The sequence below is a fragment of the Gadus macrocephalus genome, chromosome 22 (assembly GCF_031168955.1).
Source record: "Gadus macrocephalus chromosome 22, ASM3116895v1".
Classification (NCBI taxonomy): domain Eukaryota; kingdom Metazoa; phylum Chordata; class Actinopteri; order Gadiformes; family Gadidae; genus Gadus; species Gadus macrocephalus.
Window position 1 is genome coordinate 975,717 of NC_082403.1, and position 23,106 is coordinate 998,822.

At 51.8% G+C, this 23,106-nt stretch overlaps 2 protein-coding genes and 1 long non-coding RNA gene across 3 annotated transcripts in view; 2 read left to right on the forward strand and 1 right to left on the reverse strand.

Moving 5' to 3' along the window:
* Nucleotides 1-263: 263 nt before the first annotated feature.
* On the reverse strand, nucleotides 264-8,649 carry rps18 (ribosomal protein S18). The gene is made up of 7 exons (XM_060044032.1): nucleotides 8,576-8,649; nucleotides 7,647-7,719; nucleotides 6,905-7,003; nucleotides 6,138-6,224; nucleotides 5,871-5,972; nucleotides 3,361-3,452; nucleotides 264-391 (listed from the first exon to the last, which is right to left on the reverse strand). Exons 1-7 carry the CDS (start codon nucleotides 8,632-8,634, stop codon nucleotides 316-318), a joined length of 588 nt encoding a protein of 195 aa, XP_059900015.1. The 5' UTR covers nucleotides 8,635-8,649; the 3' UTR covers nucleotides 264-315.
* Nucleotides 7,907-23,106, forward strand: part of vps52 (VPS52 subunit of GARP complex) — a 19,636-nt gene continuing 4,436 nt past the window's right edge. The window contains 14 exon segments of the mRNA XM_060043827.1: nucleotides 7,907-8,065; nucleotides 9,212-9,293; nucleotides 11,157-11,209; nucleotides 11,411-11,486; nucleotides 11,790-11,857; nucleotides 13,279-13,454; nucleotides 14,502-14,652; nucleotides 14,756-14,856; nucleotides 16,430-16,562; nucleotides 16,722-16,779; nucleotides 18,202-18,335; nucleotides 20,180-20,335; nucleotides 21,592-21,710; nucleotides 22,573-22,696. Of these exon segments, the coding sequence (XP_059899810.1) occupies nucleotides 7,988-8,065; nucleotides 9,212-9,293; nucleotides 11,157-11,209; nucleotides 11,411-11,486; nucleotides 11,790-11,857; nucleotides 13,279-13,454; nucleotides 14,502-14,652; nucleotides 14,756-14,856; nucleotides 16,430-16,562; nucleotides 16,722-16,779; nucleotides 18,202-18,335; nucleotides 20,180-20,335; nucleotides 21,592-21,710; nucleotides 22,573-22,696 (1,509 nt within the window). The 5' untranslated portion in view covers nucleotides 7,907-7,987.
* Nucleotides 8,073-8,601, forward strand: LOC132451512 (uncharacterized). Its single transcript, XR_009524125.1, has 3 exons — nucleotides 8,073-8,357; nucleotides 8,402-8,423; nucleotides 8,468-8,601. It is a non-coding gene; the product is annotated as an uncharacterized LOC132451512 (long non-coding RNA).

Consider the following 23,106-nt stretch of genomic DNA (forward strand, 5'->3'; position numbering starts at 1 on the left):
CTGGTTCATAGCTGCAGACTTAGTTCTGAGATCGTATGCTACAGGAGGACAGGTTGAGGTTCTGGAGCTCAGATTAAGCATCAGCCTCAATGAGGTTGGAAAACGCCCGCTGTCGAGTCCCAGAATGCAATTCTGATCCCACAATAGGAGTTCTATTATCTATGCAGAGCGACTGGCCTTCAGTTGAGCGTCCCTTTAATACACAATCACTTTTATTTTGTGGCCTTAAAAACCAATCGAAATGAAGACAGCAGGCAGCCATGTTCTTTTTGAACTGTGACATCTTTATTGACACAAAACAGGGAGGCAGGCGTGTTACTTCTTCTTGGACACACCCACGGTACGTCCACGGCGCCCCGTGGTCTTGGTGTGCTGGCCACGCACACGGAGCCTGGGGGACAAGAGGGAGACCAGTCAGAACACAGGGGAGACCAGTCAGAACACAGGGGGAGACCAGTCAGAACACAGGGGGAGACCAGTCAGAACACAGGGGGAGACCAGTCAGAACACAGGGGGAGACCAGTCAGAACACAGGGGGAGACCAGTCAGAACACAGGGGGAGACCAGTCAGAACACAGGGGGAGACCAGTCAGAACACAGGGGGAGACCAGTCAGAACACAGGGGGAGACCAGTCAGAACACAGGGGGAGACCAGTCAGAACACAGTGTGGACCACTGCACCCTCCCAACGAGACCACCACACACATCCCAAGCGTACGCATCTAGAGTTGCTCTGGTACCAGTTATACTACGTTTAAGGCAGTCGGGCATCAGCATGTGCAGGTCTATGCGCCGGTCCGATACCAGCTCATTAACTACAGAGAACGTCAAACACTATGGTGTTAGGCTGCTCGTTAACGTCAAACACTATGGTGTTAGGCTGCTCGTTAACGTCAAACACTATGGTGGTGGGCTGCTCGTTAACGTCAAACACTATGGTGTTGGGCTGCTCGTTAACGTCAAACACTATGGTGTTGGGCTGCTCGTTAACATCAAACACTATGGTGTTAGGCTGCTCGTTAACGTCAAACACTATGGTGTTAGGCTGCTCGTTAACGTCAAACACTATGGTGTTAGGCTGCTCGTTAACGTCAAACACTATGGTGTTAGGCTGCTCGTTAACGTCAAACACTATGGTGTTAGGCTGCTCGTTAACGTCAAACACTATGGTGTTAGGCTGCTCGTTAACGTCAAACACTATGGTGTTAGGCTGCTCGTTAACGTCAAACACTATGGTGTTAGGCTGCTCGTTAACGTCAAACACTATGGTGTTGGGCTGCTCGTTAACGTCAAACACTATGGTGTTGGGCTGCTCGTTAACGTCAAACACTATGGTGTTGGGCTGCTCGTTAACGTCAAACACTATGGTGTTGGGCTGCTCGTTAACGTCAAACACTATGGTGTTGGGCTGCTCGTTAACGTCAAACACTATGGTGTTAGGCTGCTCGTTAACGTCAAACACTATGGTGTTGGGCTGCTCGTTAACGTCAAACACTATGGTGTTGGGCTGCTCGTTAACGTCAAACACTATGGTGTTGGGCTGCTCGTTAACGTCAAACACTATGGTGTTGGGCTGCTCGTTAACGTCAAACACTATGGTGTTGGGCTGCTCGTTAACGTCAAACACTATGGTGTTGGGCTGCTCGTTAACGTCAAACACTATGGTGTTGGGCTGCTCGTTAACGTCAAACACTATGGTGTTGGGCTGCTCGTTAACATCAAACACTATGGTGTTGGGCTGCTCGTTAATGGTCCAACGGGAAACACATAAACTCCGACCTACGCGTGTTTGAGCTGCCATGTAGGAAAAACATGGATGCTCACTAGGGCTGCAACGATACACCAACTCACGATTCGGTTTGCATCACGATTTTTGACCCACGGTTCGATACATCCCACGATTTTTTCTAAATTTAAAAAGCTTTTTATTTAACACTTATATAACAATTAACTCAATGTAACATTTAATAAATAATTTAGAACACTGAACTGATTTGAACAGAAAGAATACTACTAAAGTATAGCTAAATTAAATAAATAATCAAAGATTGCAGTTGGAGGATGCTTGCAGGTAGGCAAAAACCCTCAACTAGTTTAGTCAAATATCCTATTAGCGCTTCTTATTAGGCAATGTAGCTTAAATAATGACACAATCAGGCCGTATAGAATGCAACATGTTTAATAGCCTAAAATGTTTAATAGCCTAACATTCAAATAGATGGGAAAAGACATGAACGTCGCAATAACGAGGCATAGTGTTACGAGTAGCATATGTGTGTGCGCGAGAATGGCAGTGTGCGTATGCGTGTGTGAGTGACGTCAGCGAGTGAGTGGACGAGCAAGAGAGCGAGCGGTAGCGCGTGTGTCTAGTGAAGAAGCGAACGAGTCCGGTAGAATAAAGTACCCATCCTGTCAATAATCGGTGGCCGCTTCATTCTGACCTGTAAGCAGACAAACTGCCGTTCAAAGCACAAGACAATAGAGACAGGATCACAGAGGCTATTTTTTCGCGCTTGAGCCACTCTGGATAAATGTCGTTCATATCGCATATGAGGACTTTGACGGCGGTGGAGAAATGCGATCCTCCGTAGCCACGGAGAGCTGTGATCACAGAGAGGGCATCTCGTCGCAGACTTACGGCGTCGATAAGAGGAGCGCTGTCAGCAGACTATTATTTAGACAAATTATTAGCACATTTCAATCGGATATTTTAACCAGAGTTGGAATGGCGTATCAGGCTTCTGCCTTCTCACACCGCGAGACAGGTTCGTAGCTTTGAGTGTTGCGATTTCGGTTTCGATACGCGTATCGTTAAAGCCCTAATGCTCACGCTACAAGACTAGGAATGTATTATTATAAATTACAGATGTAAACTATCTAGTTCTGAAAAGACTTTTGTCGACGGTAAGTCAAGTGACTTTGTGGTCATCATAAGAGAACCCTTCAATAAGAACAAGGTCTGCTAGTGGTTACAATGCTTGACGCTGCATCGGTATAAACATTCAGTATCGCCCGATACTCAGAAAATGAATGGCATTGGAACATGTGACCACGCAATACCGCGTGACCACACACGCACACACGCACACACACACACACACACACACACACACACACACAGGTGACCAGGACCACACCCGTCCCAAGGCACTCAGGACACTTCCTCTCAGGCATTGAGGACATCGTTAGGCTGGCGCTTTAATAAGGCCGCCCGCTAATTAAATGCCACCACCACGGCTGCATACCAACATGCATATAATTAACATGCTTTCCTCCAGTTGGCTGGACCGTCCCCGGCGCTCAAGCGCTGCTCGTGTAAACATAGGGGGGGATAGGGTATGGGGGGGGGGCAAGACGTACCCCCAGAAGTGTCGGAGCCCGCGGTGAGCCCTGATCTTCTTCAGCCTCTCAAGGTCCTCTCTCAGCTTGTTGTCCAGACCGTTGGCAAGAACCTGCAGACACAGAACCAACCATCAGACCCCCGCTCCCATCAACCAGAGAACCAGACCCCCCCCACCCTCTACCTCCACCCCCCAGTCCAGCTCCTCCAGAACCAACCATCAGACCCCCCCCCACCCTCTACCTCCACCCCCCAGTCCAGCTCCTCCAGAACCAACCATCAGACCCCCCCCACCCTCTACCTCCTCCCCCCAGTCCAGCTCCTCCAGAACCAACCATCAGACCCCCCCCCACCCTCTACCTCCTCCCCCCAGTCCAGCTCCTCCAGCACCAACCATCAGACCCCCCCCACCCTCTACCTCCACCCCCCAGTCCAGCTCCTCCAGAACCAACCATCAGACCCCCCCCACCCTCTACCTCCTCCCCCCAGTCCAGCTCCTCCAGCACCCAAGCTACACACATTCTGAACCAACGTCACACCATCATTAATATTGAGCGGCCTAGTAACCTCATTCCACTACCATTTAGCATTATTCATATTTCAGGGACGAAGGAACCAATATGATGTCTTTATAGTAGGGCTCCGTAAAAACATAGGTTCATCAATGCACTGCAATTTATTAGTCCTAGATTCAGAACTTTTTTAAATGGATTATTTCCATTAAAAAAAAAGAAAAAAGAAACCTACTCAGTCATTGTGATCTAGAAGCGAGTAGGCCTAGATGTACATGCCCTTTTACATTGGTCCATGTTATGATTATTACTTTTATGCTGGAAGTTTTAGCTCAGGAACAATACTATACAATGGTGCATTCCCTTTTCGCTAGTTAAAGCACAATGAAATGGTTAATTCATTTTGAAATGGTTAATTCTAAATAATATTTAGGTATTTGTTATCTGCACGTATTATTGAATCAGCAATTGGATCAATATCGAATCGAATGAAGACCTAAATAATCAAATTGTGAGGTACCTTGCGCATTTCAGCCTCTGGGACAAAGAGCGAAGGCCTCCACGGCCTCCCGCTCTTTGTCCCAGATTCTGACCGCTGGGTCCCAGCTAGGGCTGAACGATTTCAGGAAAAGATTGCATTGCGATTTTTCTGGCAGATATTGCGATTTCGATTTTCTTCACGATTTTCTTCAAATCAAGCTTCAGTGCAATATTCATTATGTACAGTAATATTTACAAACATGACATCATACCATTAAAACATTACATGCCATTACTCTAGTGTATATTTTAATTTATTTATTCTATTTGATCCTTTTTTAATTGATTGCTTATGTTCCTGCTTGTTTATATGGTGTTATATATATATATATTTATATATCTTCTTCATTGTTCATTGTTATTGTCTTAATGTATGCACCTTGATCACCAAGCCAAATTCCTGGTTGGTGTAAAACCCTTCTTGGCAATTAAATCCTTTCTGATTCTGATGTAAGAATGAAAACTAAAGTTAAGAATTTATTTTAAATGTATTTATTAAGAAACATAAATGTAAACTAAAGTCCTTGACCAATTGCAGTTGTTACAAATGAACTAAAAAGAGCCATCTTTGACTGTCTTAACTTAGAAAAGTACTACTACTTTTTAAGACAGTCAAAGATGGCTCTTTTAGTTAATTCGTGCATTAGAGTATAACAACAAAGAGAGAGACGTCAGAGAACCCAACGCAGTCTATTCATAATATTGTAATGACCACGGAAGAGGCAGTGAATGAAGTATTGAATAGACAGAGATTTATTAGATAGGCCTACCTAATAAACCGTTGGAACACACAAGACCGGAAACATAGCAACTCCGGTAAACAAACCCCGAGAAGCCCAATCCCTATGAGAGCTCCCCGCGCTACGGCCGTCCGGCGGTGCACAGAGCTTTTGCCTGTGATATTATATATACAAATATTATATTACGATACTATTATATCGAGCTCCGGGAGTTTGACGGTTGAACGCTGATTGGCTGTTACGTTACACATGTGACTCAGTGGCCACGCTGTTGAACGCATGTTAACCATTGCATCGCCGGTAAACAAACCCCTCGAAGAGAGCTCCCAGCCCTACGGCCATCCGGAGGCTCACTCAGCTTTTGGCCATGATATTATCTATAAAATTATATTATATTAATTCGCCCGATTCTCGTCTCTACGTTGACGCGTGAACGCACAGTAAAACCGAAAAAACCGTGTCTTTGGCGATCCCGAGATCGCGTTGTCTGAAATCGCGATTTCGATCAGAAAACGATAAATCGTTCAGGCCTAGTCCCAGCCACCCAGCGGTCAGCCTCTGGGACACAGAGCGAAGGCCACCACGGCCTCTCGCTCTGTGTCCCAGAGGCTGACCGCTGGGTCCCAGCCACCCAGCGGTCAGCCTCTGGGACAAAGAGCGGGAGGCCGTGGTGGCCTCGGCCGCTCCTCAAAGGGCTGCGGCGTGGCCGGCCCTAGCGGGCGTGTCTGCGGTGCCTACCTGGCTGTATTTGCCGTCCTTGATGTCTTTCTGTCTGTTGAGGAACCAGTCGGGGATTTTGTACTGGCGAGGATTCTGCATGATGGTCACCACCCTCTCCACCTGCGGGCACAGAACGCAGCGTTCCCACGTTAGGACGCCACACAGACCTCCTCCAGAGGCCTCTCATCTGTCCACCATTGTTGGTGTGCGGTGACGGATGTTCACACGAGGCCTTCAGCAAACAGCCACACAATACACGCCAGCACGACAGGCCAGCACCCTCACCTCCTCCTCCGTCAGCTCTCCAGCTCTCTTGGTGAGGTCGATGTCAGCCTTCCTCAGGACCACGTGGGCGTAGCGCCGGCCTACACCCTGGACACAAACACACACACTTAGCCTTCATCCAATATGATTTACATTTGTCAGAAGAAATATATGGCTGTAGGAACAGTAAAGGACTCTTTATGGTTCCACGTTCATGCAACTCAAGGGGGTTACGGACACCGTTACGTCCTCGCTGACCCTCTTTGCGTCCACTGCAAGGGCCTGACGCGCGCCTCCCAAAAATCGTAACCTTCCGTCGAGGCGACGCAGCAGCAAGGGCTGTGATTGGTCCGCTTACTGGAACCCGGTGCAGAACCATAAAGGTTCAGGACTGCGTCGAAGCGTTTGCGTGGTCATTGCGTTGCGGTAACGTGGGACCATAATCAGCCCTTTAGCATGTTCAATGCAAGGTTCTATCTTTAAGTGCAAAGACATACAATAAGTGTATGAGAGGGGTGTGAAGGGGTGTGGGGGGGAGCTATGCAGAGTCCAGGTGAACTCTGAGTCAAGTTGAACACGCCAGCCTCCGGTTCGTTGAACAGTATATCAACAGGTACACCACCAGCCACCCTCACCCCCACTTTAACTCCAGTAATGCCCTGAGAATCTCAACGAAATACTGATTCAATGCAGATTTGTGCAAAGCAGCAGGTGACCCCAACACTGACCAGCGTGTGACTAGACCCCCCACTAGAGCTGAACCCGGGACCGGTTCTAGACCTCCGTACCTTGATGGCCGTGATGGCGAAGGCGATCTTCCTCCTGCCATCGATATTCGTGTTGAGAACACGAAGAATGTGCTGGAACTTCTCTGGGATGACGAGAGACTGAGGAGAGGAGGAACCAACACAACACCGGTTAGGAACCTCAAGTTATGATGAACCACACGCGGAGCACCGACCCGGGGTCAGTCCGACACGCCGCTCAGTACCCCCGGCTCAGAGGACCGACCCAGGGGGGGCCGGCGACCACACAATAAGTTGATAAATACATTATATAGATATACGATAGCTTGGCTGTCCCATATTACATCGAGTTACATTAACTGACTACTCAAAAGCCGAGGCTCTGCTCCAGTGTGGACCGCCAAAGAGCGGCTCGCTGACCGGGGCAGACAGGGAGACGGGTTGGCTTCACTTTACAATATCTACATTACGCCATTTCCCTTACATTTACATGCACTGATCATTTACAATAACTACTTAATATCAGCGCCACATTATAGCCACACACACACAGAAACAGACACACGCTTGCTCGGCTAACCGAGGGCTATACTCATGTAGGCATCGGCAGCTTAACAAGTTATATATCATTTTACCAGCTAGACTTTAATCAATTAACCAGCGATACACACGGCCACACTATGTAGATACAATCCGTGGCCAAAATATCACTACAAGAATGGTATTTAGTGGAGGATGGCCGTAGATTTAGTCGGATTGTTCTGGGTAATGATTTCGGTCTCACCATCTTGGAAGGTTTCCGTGCGAAGAGGAAGCTGGCTCGTTCTCGCGACGCTTTAGCCCGCGATTTGGGAGTCCTAAGCGGAAGTCCGTCTTCCTAAACATTCCGATGTGTGAACAAAATAAACGCATATAAATGTGTTTTGCCTTATTTAACTTCAATAACGTGGTGCATGTATATTATAGCATGTGTAAAATAAAATTATCTCATTATTTTATTCATTTTAATCCCGCGCCGTGTGTATCTTGATCAGACTCATGCCATCCGGAACCAGAGGTACCGGTGACGGAAGCGCTGAGGAGGAAGCACTGGAGTTTGTTTATTCCCTACGTCGTCTGGCAGTCATGGCGGACTGTGTTGTGGCCGACGCAGACACAGCCGTGAAGATGACGGAGGACGCGCTGGCCTACCTACCCGACGAGGTAAGAGTTAAGAGCTCAGGGACCGGCTGGTGTTGGAAGGCTGAACGGTGAATGTGAACGGGTCCTTGGAGTGTTGTGGTCTAGTGAGGGCCCTGCTGTCTTCACCGGTGTCTCTGTCAGGTCTGACCGGTGTCCCTGTCAGGTCTGACCGGTGTCCCTGTCAGGTCTTACCGTTGTCTCTGTCAGGTCTGACCGGTGTCTCTGTCAGGTCTGACCGGTGTCCCTGTCAGGTCTCACCGGTGTCCCTGTCAGGTCTGACCGGTGTCTCTGTCTTCACCGGTGTCCCGGTCAGGTCTAACTGGTGTCCCTGTCAGGTCTGACCGGTGTCCCTGTCAGGTCTAACCGGTGTCCCTGTCAGGTCTAACCGGTGTCCCTGTCAGGTCTAACCGGTGTCTCTGTCAGGTCTAACCGGTGTCTCTGTCAGGCCACCGGTGTCTCTGTCAGGTCTTCGCGGTGTCTCTGTCTTCACCTGTGTCTCTCCCAGGTCTACTAGTCATACGTTTGTCTCACCTGCGATGTATTGAGTTATCCGAAGTGGTCAACGCTGGTTTGATTGACCGGGTCGTCATACCAGATCTGTAACGTGAGAGCCTGAGGCAGCAGACCGGATGTCTTTATAGCACGGACACAACAGGAAACACCCAGTGGACCACGGGACACACCACCACCACAGAGACACAGTTCAGACTCAAACACAGGACAGTGCAGATGGTTTAGATCGAAGCTCAACTGAAAGGTTTAGATTAACGTGTAGTCTCTTGATGGCGGGATGTTTCTGGAAGTGGAACCCTCTCTTGAAATAGTATAGACCCCATTTAGACCCTAGCTCCTTAAAACCACAGGCTTCCGTAGCTCCTAGCTTCCTACCTACCTAACTAGATATCTGCCAAACTAGCTACCCTTTTAATTCCCCAGCCGTTTAGGATGTATATATCTATCGTGTTTTCCTGATTTTATATTAATAAATGTTATAATATATAATATATATTTTATATTATTATATTCATACATCATATATAACATTTGATCGGTTACTTGGACTCTTGATTTAAACAATGCAAGCGCGTTTCTGTGTCATTCTTGTTTGATGTTTTGTTTTAACGTGTGTGTGCGTGTGTGTGTGTGTGTGTGTGTGTGTGTGTATAGAAGCTGGACGGAGACATGGCTCCCCTCCAGCTGGGGGAGCTGGACCTCACCACGGACGAGTTCATCCTGGACGAGGTGGACAGTAAGTCACTCCCCCCCCCCCCCCCCCTGTCTAGAGACGGGTCGACCAGTCTGGGGTCCTGAAGGGGGTTCACTTTGCCCCCCCCCCCCCCCTCACTGAGATAACATATAGAGACTTGATAATTTTTTAATAGACTCATAATTTCCCCGTGCTACTACCCTTCCTTCAATTCTTCGGACGGATGCTGGGTCATATGATGCGTCAATGAGAGGGCGGGACTATGTATCAAGATCTAATGAGGGGGTGGGACTATGTATCCATGTCTAATGAGGGGGCGGGACTATGTATCAAGTAGGGATGTGAATTAATTCAATTTTTCATGGTCGAATAATCGGTGGGTGGTATGAACGAATAATCGATTATTCGATGTGTGCCGACATTCACAAAGGCAAATGACAAGAAATGACAGTATCTTTAACGCATAAAAACAACTACCTGCTAAGTAGTTCCAGTCAAATTGTCTGTTCAGCTTTCAAAACGAGAGCTGGTAAATTGTAAAAAATGCATTAAACTGTAATGCGAAAACGCAGTTATATATAGAACCTAGAGTATCTGTGGTATAAAGGCGGAATCGCGACGGTCTATGCTTTCAACATAAAGTGTACCTAGTTATAATTCGAAATCTGTCCACGCCTTTATATCACAGATACTCTAGGGTCTATAGCACATAACCGTGTTGTCTGATTACAGTTTAATTTATTTTTCACAATTGACCAGCGCACGTTTTGAAGAGTAATCAACGCGCCATTCGTTTCAATGGGATCGCGACGGTCTATACTTTCAACATAATGTGTACATATTTATCATTTGAAATTCGTCCCAGCCTTTATACCACAGATACTATAGGGTCTATAGCATGTCACAGCGTTTTCTGATTACAGTTTAATGTGACAGTAAGCTGACGACATCCTAATTAACACCGCAAGTGCAAATTAACCACACAGAGATAACCATGGAAACCGGTCAAACAAATGTTCGTTTTGCGGTCATTCTGCTCGGGCATCCGCCATGTTGATAAAAAAGTAATCCCCCTATAAATGAATGGTCTTAATTTATTTTCTATGGAAAGTGATTCGGTATAAGCGGGATAATGCCCTTGGGACACCTGTCCAACATTAGTTCTGTCCGTTAATTCTTGTTTATTTGAATGGGAAAAAATGGTCCAAATGTTAAAAATCGACTTTGACCCTAAAAATCGACTTTGACCCTAGGGAACGAATAATCTAATATTCTGACCCATCCCGTGTAACAAGATCTAATGAGAGAGCAGGACTATCTATCAAGATCTAATGAGGGGGCGGGACTATGTATCAATATCTAATGAGGGAGCGGGACCATCTATCAAGATCTAATGAGGGGGCGGGACTATGTATCAAGATCTAATGATGAGGGGGCGGGACTATGTATCAAGATCTAATGAGTGTGCGGGACTATGTATCCAGGTCTAATGAGAGAGCAGGACTATCTATCAAGATCTAATGAGGGGGCGGGACTATGTATCCAGGTCTAATGAGGGGGCGGGACTAAGTATCCTGGTCGGTCTAATGAGTGTGTGGGACTATGTATCCAGGTCTAATGAGGAGGCGGGACTAATTCCTGGTCTAATGAGGGGGTGGGACTATGTATCCAGGTCTAATGAGGGGGTGGGACTAAGTATCCAGGTCTAATGAGGGGGTGGGACTATGTATCCAGGTCTAATGAGGGGGCGGGACTAAGTATCCAGGTCTAATGAGGGGGCGGGACTATGTATCCAGGTCTTATGAGGGGGTGGGACTAGGTCTTATGAGGGGGTGGGACTATGTATCCAGGTCTAATGAGGGGGCGGGACTATGTATCCAGGTCTCATCTCCTTGTCTCTTCCAGTTCACATCCAGGCCAACCTGGAGGACGACCTGGTGAAGGAGGCCCTGAGGACGGTGAGACCCCCCCCCTCCCGGGACCCCCATCCATATACTGGAACCCTGGGAGACCAACACGGGCAAAACTGAGGTGTGTGTGTGTGTGTGTGTGTGTGTGTGTGTGTGTGTGTGTGTGTGTGTGTGTGTGTGTGTGTGTGTGTGTGTGTGTGTGTGTGTGTGTGTGTGTGTGTGTGTGTGTGTGTGTGTGTGTGTGTGTAGGGGGTGGATCTGAGGCACTACTCCAAGCAGGTGGAGACGGAGCTGCAGAGGATAGAGCAGGCGTCCATCAAAGACTGTATCCTCACACAGTGGTCAGCTGGTCCCCTCCTCACCCCCTCACTACCCCCCCACCCTCACTAACCACCCCCCCACTAACCACTAACCACCCCCCCACTAACCACACCCTCACTAACCACTCACTAACCCCCCACTCACTGACTCACTCTCTCACTCCCTGGCTAGTAGTATTGTTTGTCTGTATAATACTCCCCCTGGCTAGTAGTAGTATATGTCTGTATATTACTACCCCCCCCTGGCTAGTAGTAGTATGTGATGCGTGTTGATACCGGGGGTAGTTTGACCCCTGAGCCGCCCTCAGACATCAAGGAGAGCCAGAACATCGCTCTGCTGCACAACCAGATCACCGCCTGCGACTCCATCCTGGAGGTGAGTGCTCTCCCCCCAGGGCCTGCCCCCCCCCAGGCCCCGCCCCCCCAGCCTGGAACCCAAGCCCCGCCCCCTAGGCCCCGCCCCCCAGCCTGGAACCCAAGCCCCGCCAGCCGTCAGCCACAGGACTCGCTGACGGGCTGACAGGCCAGCTGGCCGGCTGCCAAGTTGGCACGGGCGTGTTGTGTCAGGTGTCTAGATGTGCCAGGTGTCACATGAAGGGCCAGGTGTCACATGAAGGGACAGGTGTCACATGAAGGGACAGGTGTCACATGAAGGGCCAGGTGTCACATGAAGGGCCAGGTGTCACATGAAGGGCCAGGTGTCACATGAAGGGCCAGGTGTCACATGAAGGGCCAGGTGTCACATGAAGGGCCAGGTGTCACATGAAGGGCCAGGTGTCACATGAAGGGCCAGGTGTCACATGAAGGGCCAGGTGTCACATGAAGGGCCAGGTGTCACATGAAGGGCCAGGTGTCACATGAAGGGACAGGTGTCACATGAAGGGACAGGTGTCACATGAAGGGCCAGGTGTCACATGAAGGGCCAGGTGTCACATGAAGGGACAGGTGTCACAACATGCCCGTGTTTACTTAACGTCCACCAAATACCTCAAACTACCCTGGGTGTCAGTGTGGGAGGGCTCCGCCCCCTGCTGGGTGTCAGTGTGGGAGGGCTCCGCCCCCTGCTGGGTCCTCTGTACCCTGGGTGTCAGTGTGGGAGGGCTCCGCCCCCTGCTGGGTGTCAGTGTGGGAGGGCTCCGCCCCCTGCTGGGTGTCAGTGTGGGAGGGCTCCGCCCCCTGCTGGGTGTCAGTGTGGGAGGGCTCCGCCCCCTGCTGGGTGTCAGTGTGGGAGGGCTCCGCCCCCTGCTGGGTCCTCTGTACCCTGGGTGTCAGTGTGGGAGGGCTCCGCCCCCTGCTGGGTGTCAGTGTGGGAGGGCTCCGCCCCCTGCTGGGTGTCAGTGTGGGAGGGCTCCGCCCCCTGCTGGGTGTCAGTGTGGGAGGGCTCCGCCCCCTGCTGGGTGTCAGTGTGGGAGGGCTCCGCCCCCTGCTGGGTGTCAGTGTGGGAGGGCTCCGCCCCCTGCTGGGTGTCAGTGTGGGAGGGCTCCGCCCCCTGCTGGGTGTCAGTGTGGGAGGGCTCCGCCCCCTGCTGGGTCCTCTGTACGCTCTCTAACTGCTGGGCGGCCGCTCCTCTCTCTACCCCCTCCCTTCTTCCACTGCCCTCCCACTTCCCTTCCCCTGTCTCCCCCCTCTCTCCCCCCTGTTCCCCTCCCTCTCTCCCCCCTGTTCCCCTCCCCCCCTCTCTCCCCCCTGTTCCCCTCCCTCCCTCCCTCACCCCCCCTGATCCCCTCCCTCCCTCCCTCTGTATCCCCTCCCTCCCTCTGTATCCCCCCCCCCCTCCCCCCTCCCTCCCCCCCCCAGAGGATGGAGGGCATGCTGAGCGGCTTCCAGAGCGACCTGTCGTCCATCAGCAGTGAGATCCAGACGCTGCAGCAGCAGTCCGTCAGCATGAACGTGCGTCTGAAGAACCGGCAGGCGGTCCGCAGCCACCTCAGCCAGCTGGTGGACGAGCTGGTGGTGCCCGCCGCCATGATCTCGTAGGTGGAGCCGCTGGGTGGAGCTGTCACTCCAAAATTGTACCGGGGGCGAAAATTGTACCGCCTACGTAATCTGCGTTCCAATCCAAACCTGCCTGGCAACAGACGACCACGTCGAACGTTGCCTGGCAACGGACGATCGCGTCGATCGATGAGGCAGGAAGGTTCATGAACGTCATTGAGCGTCACAAGACGAAATAACATTCAACAGATAACACTTATTTTACTAATGACATTTATTAGCAAATTAGCTAGTAAACTGATTGTATTAACGCAAGCTAGCTAGGCTATGATACACTTTAAACACTCAGTTTACTAGCTAAATTCAATGCAATAAAAATATAAAGTAAAAACAAGTGTTATCTGTATATTGTTATTTCGTCTTTGGCAAAATGAGCGCAAATGTTTTTTTAAACCTGCCTGGCAGCGGACAATCGCGTCGAACGATGACGTTATGACTCGAACGCGGATTACGTAGGCGGAGCCTCTGGGTGGAGGGTGGAGCCTCTGGGTGGAGGGTGGAGCCTCTGGGTGGAGGGGTGCGGTCTGCGGTTTAGGTAGCCTGGGTAGCCCCGCCCGTTCTGCCGGCGGTTTGAGTCCGCCCTGCAGAAGGGTCCGGAGAAGAGCAATGCATCTCTTTCTGCTTCCGATACGTTTTTGCGGGAGCCAATCACCAGCCAATTGTGTACAGCGTCATTTGAACCAGGCCCGTTGATCACGCCTCTACCTACTGTTGAGCTGGGTCTGCCAACAGCCTGGCTGCTGTTTGGGGGGGTCGTTAAGACCCAGCAGCACCCCTAAATGGTTGGTATTTGGGGGGAAGCCGCGCACAGATATTTGCATGGGTGTTGTGCACATGTTTTATTAATATAGGTGAACCAAATATGTGCACAAAAACTGTGATGGTTATATATTGCACTGCTCTAAGGTTATAGTGTGTTGAGATACACTCACTGTGTGTGTGTGTGTGTGTGTGTGTGTGTGTGTGTGTGTGTGTGTGTGTGTGTGTGTGTGTGTGTGTGTGTGTGTGTGTGTGTGTGTGTGCAGCACGGTGCTGGACAGCCCGGTCACAGACCAGGAGTTCCTGGAGCAGCTCCATGAGCTCAACAACAAGATCAACTTCACCAAGGAGCTGAGCTTCAGAGAGACGCTGGCCTGCAACGACATCCAGGACATAGTGGACCGGCTGAAGATCAAGGTACACACACACACACACACACACACACACACACACACACACACACACACACACACACATATTTTTGATTGTGTTGTGATTTATTGTGTTATGTTGTCTGCAGGCCGTGTCTAAGATCCGAGAGTTCATCCTCCAGAAGATCTACTCCTTCAGGAAGCCCATGACCAACTACCAGATCCCCCAGAACACCCTGCTCAAGTACAGGTAGGACCCCCCCTACTGAAACACAGGTAGGCCCCCCCCCCCCCCTGCTGAAACACAGGTAGGACCCCCCCCCCCCCCCCCACTGAAACACAGGTAGGACCCCCTCCTACTGAAACACAGGTAGGACCCCCCCCCTATTGAGACACAGGTAGGCCCCCCCCCCCCCTGCTGAAACACAGGTAGGACCCCCCCCTACTGAAACACAGGTAGGACCCCCCCCTACTGAAACACAGGTAGGACCCCCCCCTACTGAAACACAGGTAGGACCCCCCCCCCTATTGAGACGCAGGTAGGCCCCCCCCCCCCCCTATTGAGACACAGGTAGGCCCCCCCCCCCTACTGAAACACAGGTAGGACCCCCCCCCCTACTGAAACACAGGTAGGACCCCCCCCTATTGAAACACAGGTAGGACCCCCCCCCCCTGCTGAAACACAGGTAGGACCCCCCCCCCTACTGAAACACAGGTAGGACCCCCCCCTATTGAAACACAGGTAGGACCCCCCCCCCCTACTGAAACACAGGTAGGACCCCCCCCCCTGCTGAAACACAGGTAGGACCCCCCCCTATTGAAACACAGGTAGGACCCCCCCCTATTGAAACACAGGTAGGACCCCCCCCCCCTACTGAAACACAGGTAGGACCCCCCCCCCTGCTGAAACACAGGTAGGACCCCCCCCTATTGAAACACAGGTAGGACCCCCCCCCTATTGAAACACAGGTAGGACCCCCCCCCCCCCACTGAAACACAGGTAGGACCCCCCCCCCCTGCTGAAACACAGGTAGGACCCCCCCCTACTGAAACACAGGTAGGACCCCCCCCCCCTATTGAAACACAGGTAGGACCCCCCCCCCTGCTGAAACACAGGTAGGACCCCCCCCCCTGCTGAAACACAGGTAGGACCCCCCCCTATTGAAACACAGGTAGGACCCCCCCCCCCTGCTGAAACACAGGTAGGACCCCCCCCTTTTGAAACACAGGTAGGACCCCCCCCCCTGCTGAAACACAGGTAGGACCCCCCCCCCCCCACCACTGAAACACAGGTAGGACCCCCCCCTATTGAAACACAGGTAGGACCCCCCCCTATTGAAACACAGGTAGGACCCCCCCCCCCCCTATTGAAACACAGGTAGGACCCCCCCCCTATTGAAACACAGGTAGGACCCCCCCCCCCCCCCCTGCTGAAACACAGGTAGGACCCCTGGTGAATAATACATCATTAGAAGTTTGTGAGGTCTGCTGTGATTGTCTCTCTAGCGTCAGGTCTCTCTTTGGGGAGCTGCCTGTCTTCCTCTGTTCAGGAATCTTGCGTCACAGTGGATCCATTCCAGACGAGGTCACCCTGTTCATGATGAGCTCCTGCTAATCATTATCATTAAAACCATTCTGTAATCATGACATTAATTGGTGCCGGGCCGGGCGCCCAAACACCCTGCTGACGCACACGCTGTCGTCCTCATGTCGTTGTTATTATAGTAATTAGCGTTTGACTCCATGATGGAAGGCGTTCTTACCTTATTACCGCCACGCCCATAACCCCCCCCCCCCCCCCCCCCCCCCCCCTTCTGCTGCAGGTTCTTCTACCAGTTCCTGCTGGCCAATGAGAGGACGGTTGCCAAGGAGATCAGAGACGAGTATGTGGACACCATGAGCAAGATCTACTACAGCTACTTCAAGTCCTACAGCGGAAGGCTGCTCAAAGTGCAGGTCAGAGCACCCCCCTCATGTCACTCCACCCCCGGACGGGCCCTCCAGCGAGGCATTAGACCTGGCATTAGACCTGGCATTAGACCTGGCATTAGACCTGGCATTAGACCTGGCATTAGACCTGGCATTGAACCTGTCCGTCTGTCTGTGTTCTTACAGTATGAGGAAGTAGCAGACAAAGACGACCTGATGGGTGTGGAGGACACCGCCAAGAAAGATATCCTGAATTAGTGTCTGTGTGTGAGATGGTGTGACTCTGGCTTAAGGCTATTCTGTGGTGTGGTGTGACTCTGGTTTAAGGCTATACTGTGGTGTGACTGTGGTTTAAGGCTACACTGTGGTGTGACTGTGGTTTAAGGCTACACTGTGGTGTGACTCTGGTTTAAGGCTATTCTGTGGTGTGGTGTGACTCTGGTTTAAGGCTACACTGTGGTGTGACTCTGGTTTAAGGCTACACTGTGGTGTGACTGGTTTAAGGCTATACTGTGGTGTGTCTCTGGTTTAAGGCTACACTGTGGTGTGACTCTGGTTTAAGGCTACACTGTGACTAAGTGTGACTCTGGTTTAAGGCTATACTGTGGTGTGACTCTGGTTTAAGGCTATACTGTGACTAAGTGTGACTCTGGTTTAAGGCTATACTGTGACTAAGTGTGACTCTGGTTTAAGGCTATACTGTGGTGTGTCTCTGGTTTAAGGCTACACTGTGGTGTGACTCTGGTTTAAGGCTACACTGTGACAAGTGTGACTCTGGTTTAAGGCTACACTGTGGTGTGACTCTGGTTTAAGGCTACACTGTGACAAGTGTGACTCTGGTTTAAGGCTACACTGTGGTGTGACTCTGGTTTAAGACTACACTGTGGTGTGACTCTGGTTTAAGACTACACTGTGGTGTGACTCTGGTTTAAGGCTACACTGTGGTGTGACTCTGGTTTAAGACTACACTGTGGTGTGACTCTGGTTTAAGGCTACACTGTGGTGTGACTCTGGTTTAAGGCTACACTGTGGTGTGACTCTGGTTTAAGACTACACTGTGGTGTGACTCTGGTTTAAGGCTACACTGTGGTGTGACTCTGGTTTAAGGCTACACTGTGGTGTGACTCTGGTTTAAGACTACACTGTGGTGTGACTCTGGTTTAAGGCTACACTGTGGTGTGACTCTGGTTTAAGGCTACACTGTGGTGTGACTCTGGTTTAGGGCTACACTGTGGTGTGGTTTAAGGCTACACTGTGGTGTGACTCTGGTTTAAGGCTACACTGTGGTGTGACTCTGGTTTAAGGCTATACTGTGACTAAGTGTGACTCTGGTTTAAGGCTACACTGTGGTGTGACGGGTTTAAGGCTACACTGTGGTGTGACTCTGGTTTAAGTCTACACTGTGACTAAGTGTGACTCTGGTTTAAGGCTACACTGTGGTGTGACTCTGGTTTAAGGCGACACTGTGGTGTGACTCTGGTTTAAGGCTACACTGTGGTGTGACTCTGGTTTAAGGCTACACTGTGGTGTGACTCTGGTTTAAGGCTACACTGTGGTGTGACTCTGGTTTAAGGCGACACTGTGGTGTGACTCTGGTTTAAGGCTACACTGTGGTGTGACTCTGGTTTAAGGCTACACTGGTGGGTTTCCTTGACGGCCTCTCTAAGTTTCTTCTCCAAGCCGTCTCTGAAGAGCAGGAACACCATCTTCACGCTGGGCCAGCGGGGGGCGCTGCTGAGCCCCGCTGAGCTCGAGGGGCCCATCCTCATCCCCCACACCGCCCAGAGGGGGGACAGCCGGGTACGCACGCACGCACTCACACACACAGACACACACTCACCCACTCACACACTCACACACACAGACACACACTCACCCACTCACACACTCACTCACACAGACACACACTCACCCACTCACTCACACACTCACCCACTCAACCACTCACACAGACACTCACTCACCCACTCACTCACTCACTCACTCACTCACTCACTCACTCACTCACTCACTCACTCACTCACTCACTCACTCACTCACTCACTCAGACACACACACACGCATAGACACACACACACACACTGTCTCACTCACTCACACACAGACGCATAGACACACACACACACACTGTCTCACTCACTCACTCACTCACTCACTCACTCACTCACTCACACGTATAGACACTCAATCTCACACACACAAACACACACTGACGCACAGACACACACACGCATACAAACGCTCAATCAACGTGATCAAAATCGTTTGCTGCTGGCGATCTTGCCCCAGCTCTCGCTCGCGCTGCCCCGCCTCCTACTGCCAGACAAAGCAGACACATAGATACACACGCCCTGGCAGGTCTGGCTGCTCCGGTGATCCAAACATGACTCTCCAGCCCCACCTGCAGGCCAAACGCCGTACACACACACACACACACACACACACACACACACACACACACACACACACACACACACACACACACACACACACACACACACACACACACACACACACACACACACACACACACACACACACACACACACACACACGCATACATAGTCAATTGCAGTCACACACAGGATCAGATAACAATGACAACATGGATATAGAACCAGTGCAGAGGACGCACATCGACACAGGAGGGCAACACACAGAGGATGTAGAGGTGGTCTGTTCCCCTCCCAGTACCTTATGGCTCTCTGGTCCCAGTACCTTATGGCTCTCTGGTCCCAGTACCTTACTGGTCCCAGTACCTTATGGCTCTCTGCTCTGGTCCCAGTACCTTATGGCTCTCTGGTCCCAGTACCTTATGGCTCTCTGGTCCCAGTACCTTACTGGTCCCAGTACCTTATGGCTCTCTGGTCCCAGTACCTTATGGCTCTCTGGTCCCAGTACCTTATGGCTCTCTGGTCCCAGTACCTTATGGCTCTCTGGTCCCAGTACCTTATGGCTCTCTGGTCCCAGTACCTTATGGCTCTCTGGTCCCAGTACCTTATGGCTCTCTGGTCCCAGTACCTTATGGCTCTCTGTTCCCAGTACCTTATGGCTCTCTGGTCCCAGTACCTTATGGCTCTCTGGTCCCAGTACCTTATGGCTCTCTGGTCCCAGTACCTTACTGGTCCCAGTACCTTATGGCTCTCTGGTCCCAGTACCTTACTGGTCCCAGTACCTTATGGCTCTCTGGTCCCAGTACCTTATGGCTCTCTGGTCCCAGTACCTTATGGCTCTCTGGTCCCAGTACCTTACTGGTCCCAGTACCTTATGGCTCTCTGCTCTGGTCCCAGTACCTTATGGCTCTCTGGTCCCAGTACCTTATGGCTCTCTGGTCCCAGTACCTTACTGGTCCCAGTACCTTATGGCTCTCTGGTCCCAGTACCTTATGGCTCTCTGGTCCCAGTACCTTACTGGTCCCAGTACCTTATGGCTCTCTGCTCTGGTCCCAGTACCTTATGGCTCTCTGGTCCCAGTACCTTATGGCTCTCTGGTCGCAGTACCTTACTGGTCCCAGTACCTTATGGCTCTCTGGTCCCAGTACCTTATGGCTCTCTGGTCCCAGTACCTTACTGGTCCCAGTACCTTATGGCTCTCTGGTCCCAGTACCTAACTGGTCCCAGTACCTTATGGCTCTCTGTTCCCAGTACCCCTATGAGTCCCTGTTCCGGAGCCAGCACTACGCCCTGCTGGACAACGGCTGCCGCGAGTTCCTCTTCATCTCAGACTTCTTCATGGTCACGGGGAACTCAGGCCTGGACCTCTTCAACAGCATCATGGGGAAGACCCTCAGCATGCTGCTGGTGGGTCCCACGACCTGCCTCTCTCCTGGTCTCTCTCCTGGCCTCTCTCCTGGTCTCTCTCCTGGTCTCTCTCCTCTCTCCTGGTCTCTCTCTCTCTCTCCTGGTCTCTCTCTCTCTCTCTCTCTCCTGGTCTCTCTCCTGTCTCTCTCCTGCCTCTCTCCTGGTCTCTCTCCTGGTCTCTCTCCTTTCTCCTGGCCTCTCTCCTGTCTCTCTCCTGCCTCTCTCCTGGTCTCTCTCCTGGCCTCTCTCCTCTCTCCTGCCTCTCTTCTGTCTCTCTCCTGGTCTCTCCTCTCTCCTGGTCTCTCTCCTGGTCTCTCTCCTGGTCTCTCTCTTGGTCTCTCCTGGTCTCTCTCCTCTCTCCTGGTCTCTCCCCTCTCTCCTGGTCTCTCTCCGGGTCTCTCCTGGTCTCTCTCCTGGTCTCTCCCCTGGTCTCTCTCCTGGTCTCTCCTGGTCTCTCTCCTGGTCTCTCCTGGTCTCTGGTCTCTCTCCTGGCCTCACCTTGTCTACTCACCTTGTCTCCTCCCCGTTTCTCCTCACCTTGTCTCCTCACCTTGTCTCCTCACCTTGTCTCCTCACCTTGTCTCCTCCCTGTTTCTCCTCACCTTGTCTCCTCACCTTGTCTCCTCCCCGTTTCTCCTCACCTTGTCTCCTCACCTTGTCTCCTCACCTTTTCTCCTCACCTTGTCTCCTCCCTGTTTCTCCTCACCTTGTCTCCTCACCTTGTCTCCTCCCTGTTTCTCCTCACCTTGTCTCCTCACCTTGTCTCCTTCCCGTTTCTCCTCACCTTTTCTCCTCACCTTGTCCCCTCCCCGTTTCTCCTCACCTTGTCTCCTCACCTTGTCTCCTCACCATGTCTCCTCACCATGTCTCCTCACCATGTCTCCTCCCCGTTTCTCCTCACCTTGTCTCCTCCCCTTGTCTCCTCACCTTGTCACCTCAGCTTGTCTCCTCAGCTTGTCTCCTCACCTTGTCTCCTCACCTTGTCTCCTCACCTTGTCTCCTCCCCGTTTCTCCTCCCCTTGTCTCCTCAGCTTGTCTCCTCAGCTTGTCTCCTCACCTTGTCTCCTCCCCTTGTCTCCTCAGCTTGTCTCCTCAGCTTGTCTCCTCACCTTGTCTCCTCACCTTGCCTCCTCCCCGTTTCTCCTCAGCTTGTCTCCTCACCTTGTCTCCTCACCTTGTCTCCTCCCCGTTTCTCCTCAGCTTGTCTCCTCACCTTGTCTCCTCACCTTGTCTCCTCACCTTGTCTCCTCCTGCAGAAGAGCATGAGCAGCTACGTGGCGGACTGCTTCGACAGCATCGCCGTGTTCCTCTGCATCCACATCCTCCTCCGCTACCGAGCCATCACCACCAAGAGGGGGCTCCCCGCGCTGGACAGGTCAGTACCCCAGTACCCCCAGTACAACCAGTACAACCAGTACACCCAGTACAACCAGTACAACAGTACACCCAGTACAACCAGTACAACCAGTACAACCAGTACAACATCACCACCAAGAGGGGGCTCCCCGCGCTGGACAGGTCAGTACCCCAGTACCCCCAGTACAACCAGTACAACCAGTACAACCAGTACAACAGTACACCCAGTACAACCAGTACAACCAGTACAACCAGTACAACATCACCACCAAGAGGGGGCTCCCCGCGCTGGACAGGTCAGTACCCCAGTACAACCAGTACAACCAGTACACCCAGTACAACATCACCACCAAGAGGGGGCTCTGTTACTGGGAGGCGGTGCTGGTAACAGTGGGGGCGTGTCTCTAGGTACTGGGAGGCGGTGCTGGTAACGGTGGGGGCGTGTCTCTAGGTACTGGGAGGCGGTGCTGGTAACGGTGGGGGCGTGTCTCTAGGTACTGGGAGGCGGTGCTGGTAACGGTGGGGGCGTGTCTCTAGGTACTGGGAGGCGGTGCTGGTAACGGTGGGGGCGTGTCTCTAGGTACTGGGAGGCGGTGCTGGTAACGGTGGGGGCGTGTCTCTAGGTACTGGGAGGCGGTGCTGGTAACGGTGGGGGCGTGTCTCTAGGTACTGGGAGGCGGTGCTGGTAACGGTGGGGGCGTGTCTCTAGGTACTGGGAGGCGGTGCTGGTAACGGTGGGGGCGTGTCTCTAGGTATTGGGAGGCGGTGCTGGTAACGGTGGGGGCGTGTCTCTAGGTACTGGGAGGCGGTGCTGGTAACGGTGGGGGCGTGTCTCTAGGTACTGGGAGGCGGTGCTGGTAACGGTGGGGGCGTGTCTCTAGGTACTGGGAGGCGGTGCTGGAGCTGCTGTGGCCGCGCTTCGAGTTGATCCTGGAGATGAACATCAACAGCATCAGGAGCACCGACCCTCAGAAACTAGGACTGCTGGACACCAGACCCCACTACGTAGGGACACACACACACACACACACACACACCCCACTACGTAGGGACACACACACACACACACACACACCCCACTACGTAGGGACACACACACACACACACACACAGACCCCACTACGTAGGGACACACAGACACACAGACACACACACACACACACACACACAGACACAGACACAGACACACACATACACACACACACAGACCCCACTATGTAGGAGCACAGACAGACAGATAGACGGACAGATGCACAGACGCAGATACACACACACACACATACACACACAGACAGACAGATACACACACAGATACAGATACACAGATGCACACAGACACAGATACACGCAGACACAGATACACACACACACACACACACAGACAAAGATACACACACACACAGATACACGCAGAC

What these genes read in the sequence shown, in the direction of transcription:
- rps18 (XM_060044032.1), bottom strand. Translation starts at nt 8,634, where the DNA reads ATGACGACCCGGTCAATCAAACCAGCGTTGACCACTTCGGATAACTCA. An exon ending in TCGCCATCACGGCCATCAAG is followed by an intron (nt 6,225 to 6,904) that starts GTACGGAGGTCT and finishes GTTTGTGTCCAG; the next exon opens with GGTGTAGGCCGGCGCTACGC. An exon ending in GAGAGCTGACGGAGGAGGAG is followed by an intron (nt 5,973 to 6,137) that starts GTGAGGGTGCTG and finishes CTGTGCCCGCAG; the next exon opens with GTGGAGAGGGTGGTGACCAT.